We start from the raw sequence: 11,916 nt of genomic DNA, 5'->3' as shown, positions 1-11,916 counted from the left end.
GGTGCAGTTAGTGAGTTTAATGATAAAGAACATGGTCCGATACAAAACAAGCGCAACGTCTGACATGGAAACACAAACAATACTACCTGATGACTGACAAAACAGAGTGCTAGATAAATGGTAAGTAATGAAGTTAGTAATGAAGTCCAGGTGTGACTGATGATAGGGCGCAGGTGTGCATAAAGATGGGTTGCCAGGACTGGTGGTTAGTAGACCAGTGACATCGCGCACTGGAGGAGGAAAGTGGGAGTAGACACACTTGTCTCCGGAGGAAAAATGCAACACTGTTTTTACAATATCATGGTTTATTCTCGGATGTGCCAACCCAGACAAATGTACTAAAGCATGACAGCGACGATGGGGACTCGGCCCCGATCCTACAACATGCCTATCAGCTGAACCCTGAAAAGAGAGAGTAGCTCCGCAGTGAGGTGTTAACTTTCCTCACGAGAGGAAAGTTACTATGGATTCCCCTGGAAATCCAAAGTGTCCGTGGTAAGGACACCATGTCCGTGGTGTCCATGTCCGTGGTAAGGACAACTTGGTTGCTGATTGTCTTTCAAGTGTGGGCAGTCAATACGTTTTGTGTTTAGTCAGTGTTTAGCCCTGGCTCACAATTATGACTGTAGGTTTTTGCTGTTATGAGGATTAGTTTTGTTTTGTTTGGGCTCGGTCCAAGGGGATGAGAGTTATAGAAGCGTACTTGAGTTTTTCACAACTACAGGAAAAAAAAGGCCAAAAAACAAAAATATTGTAAAAAATATATATGTATATTTACAAAATAAGTGTGTGTTTTGTCTTATATTTAATTGTTGAAAGCCAGTAGACACCATGTTTTTATATTGGAGGTAACACATTTTTAAGTAGCGAAGCATTTTAATTGATCATGTTGTGAAATGGAAGTTGCTTTCTGTTAGTGGTGAGCAAACTTGTTTTAACAAAAATATAGGATATATTTGATGTCTTAAAGCAGAAGGTGTTACAAGTTTTGGTTATTCCATTTGTGTTTCGAGGTTGCACGTTAGCACGTGGGGCCGTCCATTTGGTGTCACCTCGTTAGTCAGTATGTGGTACACCTGTGCTGGTTTGTCATCTGGTTAGTGGAAAGTTGTTTCTCCTGTGCTGGCCCAGGTGATATTTAATAGTGGCTGGCCCAGTGCTCCAGTTGTCTTGAGAGATGTGGAGGATAAACACCTTTAGTTTTCGCGCCATATTTGAGTTCTATAAAAACATTTCTTTGTCAGATTTCCTTGATTTCATTTTGCGGCACCTTTTTGGTTTGATTCCTGTCTTTAAGTTTGGTGTAGGTTTTAATTGTGTTTGCCTCTTCTTGGGGAAATTTAGTGGACACTCATGGTGGGTGTCTTTACATCCCAGTTCTTGATGCTAGTCAACTTTCAGTGGACACCCCCATGAGTGTCTTTCAGAACCCCTCCTTAAACCCCACCTGTTTCATTTTAGTTGTTTTCAGTGAATCTTTGTTAGTTCCTCTTTCTGTTTGAGAGACACATTTTGGTTTTCTTACTGGGGAATGTAACAAAATGCGTGTTAAAATTATTTCATAGCTTTAGTGCATCAAGGCAGCTAATCAATATGGTTCGTAAAGAGAAAATACTGCCAAAATGACACGTTCCTGGCTGTTAATGTGCATTACTCACTCACCTAATGTAAAAGGAATGGCAACGCAAGGCTTCACAAGCATCAAAATCTGTTTCATGATATCTAAAGAAGAGCTAGGGAATGTTCAATGCCTCTAAAATGGTATGTATCACCCACTCCTGCAAATGAAAAGGTCTCAGACATTAGAAGTAGACACTTTGGCTGGAGCAGTCCCTAAAGACTTCCTTGCTTGGCCAGCTTGAGGTGTAGTTACCGTCCATCACCTGATACTGGTGGCCCTTCCTCATTTATTTGCTCAAATTAGTCAATCGGGAGATCTAAAAATGATGTCACAAAGCACTTATAATGAGAGAGCAGCATCAGCACCTGCTTGGAATCCTAATTGCGACTTGTGAGCGAGCCTGAACAGAAACTGTTCATTTCCATTTTATCATGATAGATTTAATAGTCATCACTCTATGCACCGTCATGCCATTTTCAAGGAAGCCTTCCAGACGATATTCAGATCACATTATAGATTTTAATGAATTATGGCAAGACAAAAGATAATTTAAAAATGGATAATTGCAATATGCTGGGTCGTGGTCATGCTCATTAATTTACAACAATGCACACACTCTCCTCTCTCTCTCTCTTTCTCTCTCCAATCTCATCGTTTCAACGCGCATTTATTTCATTATGAGGTATTTGATGGTCATATCGAGGAGTATGTTATCGAAGATGACTTCCTCTCTCATACACTCAGGAAAAACAAGGAAACAAAGTGGAGAACATTTAATAGTTTAATAATAAGCTGCTGTATACATTCAGTGATTATTCCGATGTTCATGTTGCCAAAAGCCATGGGTGAGACAAGCAAAAACATTCAGCTACAAGATCTATTTCATTGTATGTCATTTTGTCCTTTTTTTCATTTACAATTTTCCATGTTGTACTGTAAAGCAACTGAAAACCGCATTGCTGATTTGCAAGATGGTTCTTCGAAGACCTTAATTTCCTTTAAACATACGATTCCACCAAATCTGTTTGGTCATGACTGAAAGGTTTGTCTTGCTGTTCTTAAATATATTTTCAGACTCAATTCAAAGGAGATGATACATGATGGCACAGCAGTTGAGCAAAGCTAGTCTGCATACCTTCACCCTTAGTCTCTTACTTGAAGTGTTGACAGGGCCTATTCTCTGGTTCATATCACTAAGGCCAGTTTTGAGGTGAGGAACTAACAGGGAACCTTAGTCCAAAAACAGACACACAGAAATAGGTGGAATTATCTCACTAGCTTAAAAAACTAGCTTAACCATCTTCTTCTTACTTAAATATTAAGATTAAGCAATCTTTACGGTTTTGTTTGCTTCTCTTTTGGTTTATTTTGCTATCTCACTCTAAGCTCATTGAACTGACACACTACTATTGGTGCTGAAATTGCAATATTTTTTGTATTTTTTACATTTTCTATTTGTCCACACAGAAACTTGATGGCACAAGAACTGACCAATAATAAACTCTTTACAACAAGGTAGACTGCAAGTCAACAGTTGCCAGGGGTAACACAGTAAACAAAAACAAAAAACCAAGTTCATTTTGAAAAATAATCATAATCATTAAAAAAAGCCAAATAAACAAAAACCAGTTAATTTCAAGTATAACTTACTGATAAAATAACTACACAGAATTAAATATTCTCATTATACATTTTTAAATTATTTATAAAATATATTTTGGCATATGTTTTTTTTGTTTTTGTTTGTGTAACAACGCTACTGTAGCTTCAGTTGAACACCAATGTTTATTTTGAATTTTTTTACTCTTGAAACAAAACATTAAAGGGATTGTCACATAACAACAGGTTATTAAAAATGATAATAGTAAACCCTATACAGAGTTCCACATAGCAAGACGTGAGTGACGATCCCTTCTATCCTAGCCCCATAGTCAAAAGTCAGAAAAGTACAAGACCAGAGCACAAAGTTCTAATTGTGCTCCACTGGCTACAATCAAGAATGAACACAGGAGATTTCAAAAGCAATAAGTCTTTTTTTATCTTCCTCATAGCTCAGTCGAAAGTCTGTCCCACTTCCCAGTGTTGGGAGTGCCTGGGCAGATAGCAAGAGTTCATTAAGCTCCATCAGTGATAAACCATAAATACTGTGCAGACCTCACAGTCTGGTGACACTGGGATGTCCTCCAGCGGGGACGGGGGGGGGGGACGGGGGGTGTATACAGAGAATACGGATTCTCTTATCAGACCGAGAAGTAAATGAGACTGGGAATGGGTGCCTTCCCTTCCCTTCTCCGTCTTCACTACTGCGCACTGTTCAAGATGCACATAGAGGCAATGGTTCACAGAAGAAGGATCATGTGCATGTCTGTCTGTCGCCGTCTGTTGCACTGTGGGGAGCTTTACAAAGGAAACGAGGAGTCAATTTGGCAGCCGAGACAAAACCAAAGAAGGCAATCTCAGTTAGTGATGCAAAAACAGTCAAAAGGCATAAAGTTCTGTACTTTTTTTATCCGTCACTGTAGGTGTCAGGTCCTCATAAATCTGAACAGGGGAGAGGCAGAATCCGGCCGAAGGGGCAAGTCACACAGTCAACAGCAACCTGCCTGTCCACTGGCTGCAGAAAACGAACGGAAAAGCAAACAAAAGTACTGCGACTACAACAAAGCCACATCCACGGCCTTCACTTTTCTGGAGGAACACAACATGAAGCTCAGCATTTTCCAGTAATATTCCACATCTGGGCTTTGTCCTTAGTACTGTATACTACGCTCAAGTTGTGTCTTTCTCTCTCTCTCTCTTTCTTTCTTTCATCGGCTTGACTTTCTCCTGCGTACACACAGCTATGGCGGAGTATGTGTGTATATATATATATATATATACGTGTTTGTTTACTGTGTGTGTGTGTGTGTGTGTGTGTGTGTGTGTGTGTGTGTGTGTGTGTGTGTGTGTGTGTGTGTGTGTGTGTGTGTGTGTGTGTGTGTGTGTGTGTGTGTGTGTGTGTGTGTGTGTGTGTGTGTGTGTGTGTGTGTGTGTGTGTGTGAGTAGGCTCCCCTGAGGCCCGTTAGAGCACAATGTCCTTCAGGCGCTTGCTGCTGGGAGACTCCTTCTCAAGATGGCTGCCGTCGTGGAGGAGAGTGTTGATCTCCCGGACGGCCGGCTCACTGTCCTTCCCCTCGGGCTGCCGCAGCATGCTGTGGTTGGCAATGCGCTCGGCGCCACGGCACCTAAGCGTGTTGTAGCCGGATGGCACCTTGGCCAGCGGGCTCTTCAGGTGCACAGGGGAGGTGATGGGACTGGCTGCTTCGCGCCCGTTGCCCGCCTCACGCACGGCGCCACCGTTGGCCTTGGGGCTGCACACCTGAGACTCCATCATTGTCCGCTTGTTGCCCTTTAGCTCGCCCCGCTCGGGGTCTTCTGGGCCATCCTTGCCGAAGGTGGCAAAAGTCCTTTTGATGGTGCCGGTGCCACAGTCCTCGTAGTGGGGCACATCTACGGTGGTGGCCTCAATAGACAGGGCGATGACGTTGTTACGTGGGTGGCCGTGCTCAGGCGACTTGCCGCGGGCCGGACCAGGCACACGGGGCATCCAGCAGCGGTCCGAATGGCCCAGGATACGACACTCTTCCTGGCAGTGGAAGCCTTCGCTGGGGTCTGCAAAGAGAGGGAAGAAGGGGGTGGGTGGAATAAAAGGGAATAATTAGATTTGTCTGTTGAACTGGCCTATTTGCCAGGACTTTAACTCATTGACACTTTGCTTTCATGGATTTCACCATGCATTCTTTATTTTCCTTTCATTTTATTTAGCTACATGTCAGAGACTTTTAAAAAATGAAGCAAAGTTTATTCGAACCCAAACAGCCCCAGTATTTTCTGTGGGTAATTTCTCTCTCATGTCTGGTGTTTCTGCCATTTACACAAGACTACAAGACTTGCCGTTACTTCCAGACGAATAGAGATCTGCAAGTTTGAGGCACTTCTAATGCGTCAATTAAAGGACGTACTGTTAAATCAAAGTCCATTTCCAGCTCATGCATAATTGGGTTTTCTGTAGCAACACTTGATGAAAGCCAGGGTTTAAATATTACCACTAAGAGACACCAGCTGCGTTGCCATATCGCTGCCTAGTTCATCTAGCTCAGTCTGTCATCTGGCGCTGAGTTATAAATATCTAATGATGTTTTAATGCTGACAAAAAGTCTGTATTACTACATATCCTTTGTGTCGGAGGGAAGGGCTTTCAGGACGATGTTTGTATCATTAGAACAACAACAAAAAGATCCAAGCACTCTTGTCTGGAACTGAAGAGCTGTCGTCCTCTTCTCTGCCTTTGTTATCTAAGTAAGAACTGTAATTTAGGATTTTTATCCATAGGCCAGTCGAGTGAGTACTTGATGCTGAGGCCTTTGAATCCATACATATTTGATTATTGGCCATCTGGACTGATAACCTAACAAGGGCACATTCAAGACGCTCTCGTGTTTACAAATACCATCAAAGAGTGTTAGCCTCTCACCAAATCACACCCACTCACAAAGCAGGCGAATAATGGCTTTATACAGACATATTGAACACATGTCAAGGACAAGTGTTGTCATGAGAATCAAAGGATGTCGCATTTGTGAAAAAAGACTGAATATAATATGAATAATATCTACAGTATACTGTAGCTACCATGTTACCGGCCAAATAGACAGTCATTTACCTTAACCATTCATCCTCCCGATTGGTCCTCGCCTCCTAGGGGCAAGGGGCCCTCCTCCCACAAGAGAGGCCCAAGGTGACAGGAAGGGATTGTGGGAAGGAATTGCCATCGACCCTCAGCACGCCACACGTTTAGATCTGGCACTCGCAGCTTGACAGATCCCCTAATTAAAATCACTAATTATCTGTTTTCTTCCCCTCTTTTCTGCACTCTGAGGGGCACCTCTGCTTTGGGCGTGCCAATCTATATTTAAAGATTGCCTTCCAGGGACAAGGCTGCCGAAGCTGTCTCCCTCATAAACTGTGATCTGATGAGACTGACACGACTGAATGACTGGCTGGGTTAGTGGGCCATTTGAACCATGCTATGGCTGATCTCAGTATAGGATTATGGGGGTCGTTCATGGCCAGGGACACTAGAGCTCAAGAGGCCAAGCGGGTAGCCAGGACCATGGGTGACCAACGTCAATTCCATCATGAATGTTTCATGGGAGAGCTGTGCTAAACGATTACCTTGAGCTTTGCTGTGTGTGTGTGTAGGTTTGTGTACCTTGACACATATTGACTGTGTCTGCGTACTCTGGCCACACCCTCCCTCACTCCCTTCCTCTCTTCGTACGCACATCCATACCCGCTCCCGCCCACACACTCCGATGTGCACAGGGGAAAATTGTGAAATTAAAAAGGAATAGAAAATAAAGCTCTGGATCGACTGGTGGCTCAAGTGGCCAAAGTTTTGTCTGTAATTACCAGGGTCTGTGAACACACTCAAGTCCACATCTTGAAAAGGGCTTTTCATCACCAATAGTCAATGTCATCACCATGGCAACAAGGGGTTGAGCTTTACCATTATCCATACTGCTCGAGGCAGAGACTGGTTATAGAACACCTGGCATCAAGAGACTGGTTATATAACACCTGGCATCAAGAGACTGGTTATAGAACACCTGGCATCAAGAGACTGGTTATAGAACACCTGGCATCAAACGACTGGTTATAGAACACCTGGCATCAAGAGACTGGTTATAGAACACCTGGCATCAAGAGACTGGTTATAGAACACCTGGCATCAAGAGACTGGTTATAGAACACCTGGCATCAAAATACTGGTTATAGATCACCTGGCATCAAAATACTGGTTATAGAACACCTGGCATCAAGAGACTGGTTATAGAACACCTGGCATCAAGAGACTGGTTATAGAACACCTGGCATCAAGAGACTGGTTATAGAACACCTGGCATCAAAATACTGGTTATAGAACACCTGGCATCAAGAGACTGGTTATAGAACACCTGGCATCAAACGACTGGTTATAGAACACCTGGCATCAAGAGACTGGTTATAGAACACCTGGCATCAAGAGACTGGTTATAGAACACCTGGCATCAAGAGACTGGTTATAGAACACCTGGCATCAAGAGACTGGTTATAGAACACCTGGCATCAAGAGACTGGTTATAGAACACCTGGCATCAAGAGACTGGTTATAGAACACCTGGCATCAAGAGACTGGTTATAGAACACCTGGCATCAAGAGACTGGTTATAGAACACATGGCATCAAGAGACTGGTTATAGAACACCTGGCATCAAGAGACTGGTTATAGAACACCTGGCATCAAGAGACTGGTTATAGAACACCTGACATATTGCACAATACCAATCTCCCCTTCAAAACTTCTGCTCTCTTATGAGGCTCTTCCTCATTTTCCAGGGGACTTGGATTGATAGATTTGAAACTTGTTTTCCCGCAGCCTGACTGAATGGTCTCAGGACACAAAGAAGACATAATCAAACACTACGCTTTATACTGAGTCGTCCATGCAACAGCAGTGAATAAACCCCTTTTCTCACCCCCTTCCTTTAGGGGGATCTCCGAAGAGAGAGCGGTTCTGTTGTAACTGACATCGTTCTGAAAGCCTGAGCGCCATCAACAGAACATTCACATCCTGCCTCTGCTTAGAGGCTCCCCACACAAGCAGATGTCGTTGTCAAAGGTCCCCTAGAAGACGACAGAACAACATTGAAAAGAAAGAAAAAGAAAGGAGAGCGACGGGCCATCGGTCAACCCCTGACAAAGCCCAATCTCTTACTGGGAAAAATCTAAAGAAGCTAAATCTAATGCTCACAAACAAAGCAATTAAAAGCTCTTTATAGCTCTGCCGAGGTCTGAAACACCACAAGCCAAGAGGAAGACCAAGAAGGAGGCACCCTCCTGCTGTGAATGCCTATTGAAAGTCATCAGGAAAATAAGCTTGCTAATCAGTTACGGGAAAAAGACTTAAAGTACAGAGCGGTTCTATATCAGTAGGAACATTTCCTAACTAGGATTTAATACCTATTAATTACTGAGGGCACTCCGTCGGGAGCCGGAAGCTCGCCTGTGTTTTTCAGTCATTCCAGATTTGAAATAGAAATTAAGTTAAATGGAGAGAAGGGGAAAATAACAAAATCACAAGGATCCAAGTCCCTCAGCACTGCTGACAAATCGGAAATGTTGTGCTTTTAATTCCGAATTGGGAGTTCCAAAAAGTATCAAAGGCTTTGGGGAGCACTTTAAATATGTATGTCCTTATGCACACGTCGAACGGTGTTGGCGATTAATAAATATTGCCACTTCAAATTCAAAAGCCGTAATTTCCTGGTAGATATCGTCTGTGTTTTACCTGGAATAACATCAGTTTACATCAGCATGAAGAAGAGAGCCCACCTGTTCCCCCCCACTCCAGCATCCTCGGCTGTATTCATGCACTAGTAGCCTCGCTCATTCAATCGCCTCACTTCCTGTCCCCATCCTCATTCACGGGAAGGAGTTACAACCTTAGGTCTCGACAGATAGGAAGTCAGCGGGTGGCTCTATGAGCATTGCACAGCCATCCCTCAGTTTACCGTTGCTAGTGGGGTTTAACGATCCTCCCTAGTCGCACACCTGGAGGGGCTATTTGTTTGTGGCTAATGTAGCAAAAGTGAGAGAATCTTCTGAATCGGTGAACGGCTAAGGATGAAATATCCTAACAGTGAACACATAAGGGAAGTATTTTTATCATATGGAGAAAAGACTACCCCCTAAACTCGTCCTGTTTGGCAGGGTAATGTGGTCTCACTTGAAAAACAAACACTGTTTTCCCTCCAAAAAGTTAAAAAAGAGATCCTCCAGGTTCAAAACAGTGATGTAATCCTACAACACGAGGGGGAGGAAGGCAGAGTAATGTCCTAACTAGAAAGCCAGTGGTGACTTGATGCAAACCCAGAATCTGGAGACTACGCACACTCTGTTTCTATTGGAGGGCTTAATTGCGGCCATAGGGCTGTGAGATCCTCTGTATGACACCATTCAGTCAGTTTGGATTTGCTGAACGATGAGCCCTAAAAAGAATTTAGAGCAGTAAGAGTCTATAAAAAGTAGTATTAGAAAAAGGTGGATGAGGATATATGCTTCAAGATAATTGGTTATACTAATAGTCTCCCTATGGGTAAGACCACTTTATTTAGCAATGATTAGAGCAATTTATAATGATTACAATAACCCAATAATACCGTAGCAACACTTTATGCTGACCCAAAATACAGGAAATCGTCAGACGATATCATGTCCAAATCATTCATCAGACGCTACTTTCAACTTTTCATTTATTTCGCCCTCAAAAAGCTTTACTTTCTACTGTCAGTCTGTGGTTGTTGTTTCACCCCCATGTCATCGTTGATATTGCTGTCTCTGTCCAATTGCTGAAACAATGCATTTGAAGATTATCTTTGCGAGAGGACAAAATAATAGTCTCTGAGAGAGAGCGAAAGAGCAAACCGCCAAGGTTGCCATTTTGTTTTGTCTCTTTCACATCGCTGCATGAGTGGTGCTGGTTGTGGCTGACTGGTATGAAATGAGAATGAAATCAACAGAGCAGTTATCCACCCGCTGACCCATTTAAGGACAAGGCTGGTGGCGGACCGCCTCTCTTCCTCCATGTCTGTCTGTCTGTCTGTCTGTCTGTCTGTCTGTCTGTCTGTCTGTCTGTCTGTCTGTCTGTCTGTCTGTCTGTCTGTCTGTCTGTCTGTCTGTCTGTCTGTCTGTCTGTCTGTCTGTCTGTCTGTCTGTCTGTCTGTCTGTCTGTCTGTCTGTCTGTCTGTCTGTCTGTCTGTCTGTCTGTCTGTCTGTCTGTCTGTCTGTCTGTCTGTCTGTCTGTCTGTCTGTCTATGTGACATTACTCCTCATGCACCATAAACCAAGCCCCTGCGTTTCCTGCACTCGAAGTGCCAGTCCCTATCTGTGACAGTGGAATTGCTGTTTTCTAATTGCTCTCCATATTCATTTTCCATTCTACCAGCCACACACTAAATTATCAAGATTACATCTAAATTGTTGCCGCAGCCTCTCAATGCTCAACCGCTAATGCAGAAGCTCCCTCAGCAGACAAATTAGAGAGAGGAATTTCAGAAACAGGGAACTGGTGGAATTGAGTGTCTGTGTGGTTGGTTGGTGCTGGAGCTGAATTTGAATTCTCAGGCAACCTTGTACTGTACTGAAAACCTGGGTTGTGTTCATTAGGCACCAAAACGGAAGAAAACAGTACCCCAATGAGCACAACCCTGATTAACTTGGTCGTGGCTTACCTAGACACAGTGGGTCAGGGCCTTTACAGGTTTGTCTGCTTTAGCTAGTGCTAGGGGTATCGCTTTCTGGTCTGCTTTAGCTAGTGCTAGGGCTAACGCTATCTGGTCTGCTTTAGCTAGTGTTATGGCTAACGCTATCTGGTCTGCTTTAGCTAGTGCTAGGGCTAACTCTATTTTCCATCCTAACACTGGGCTTGAGCGGGGCCTGCCAGTGAGGCAGTCTCCCCCACTACTACCCACCAGGGAGTCCAAGCGCTGCTGTCAACCCAGCCAGCCAATTCAGTCGGCCGGTGCCATTAATCAGCCGCGAGCCCTGGCTCTTGCAGGAGCGCAAGATGGAGTGTGATGGTCTTGTTTTTACAAACAGTGGAGGGGCACCCTTACCGCGCCGCACAAGCCCATCATTCTCCCAGCACCGTCACAGAAGCCGAGGCCTATCCCTCCACTCATTCCTCTCCCTCCACTGCCTCCTACTCCCAACAGCATCTGGTTCACTCTACTCCGTCCTCCTCCTCCTCCTCCCATCCATGAGTCCATCTCTCCTCCCCATGCTCTGTTTTCCCTCCTTCCTCTCTCCTCCTTCCTCTCCTCGTCTCTTGTTTTCTCTCTTGTCTCACATACAGCACATCGCTTTTATTAAATCTGCCCTTCCCAAAAATCTCTCCTTTTTTGTTATCTGTATCTGACCCCTCCAGACTTCCTCTTCCTCTCATCCTCTTTTCCATCAGTCAGATTATTAATTATGGAGGAAATTAGAGTCGCTGGGAAGCCATGTTAAGACTGTCGTACGGATTGGGAACCATGAGAGCGGGGTTTCATGCTGCTCTAGCTGGTTCCATTTTGGAGCATTAGTACCAGTCAATTTATCAAGGAAGTGATTTGCTACCTAGTCTGCCGAGCGGATGGGTAAGTGTGTCTGACAGGCCAGTCTCTTCCGTGAACGCCCCGGGTGCGGCTTGTCGGCGGCTAACGCAAGCTGACAGG

The 11,916-nt window shown here is 44.1% G+C and overlaps 1 protein-coding gene across 6 annotated transcripts in view; it reads right to left on the bottom strand.

Annotated features, from left to right (window-relative positions):
* Positions 1 to 2,389: 2,389 nt before the first annotated feature.
* pcdh19 (protocadherin 19) overlaps positions 2,390 to 11,916 on the bottom strand; it is a 105,620-nt gene continuing 96,093 nt past the window's right edge. For all 6 annotated transcript variants that reach the window (XM_071399167.1, XM_071399163.1, XM_071399168.1 and 3 more), the window contains exon 5: positions 2,390 to 5,272. In XM_071399167.1, the coding sequence (XP_071255268.1) occupies positions 4,683 to 5,272 (590 nt within the window). In that variant the 3' untranslated portion in view covers positions 2,390 to 4,682. The remainder of the gene's footprint in view (positions 5,273 to 11,916) is intronic.

This window comes from Salvelinus alpinus, chromosome 4, assembly GCF_045679555.1.
Source record: "Salvelinus alpinus chromosome 4, SLU_Salpinus.1, whole genome shotgun sequence".
Lineage (NCBI taxonomy): Eukaryota > Metazoa > Chordata > Actinopteri > Salmoniformes > Salmonidae > Salvelinus > Salvelinus alpinus.
The sequence above is the reverse complement of the archived record's forward strand: the minus strand, read 5'-3'. Positions and strand labels throughout refer to the sequence as shown.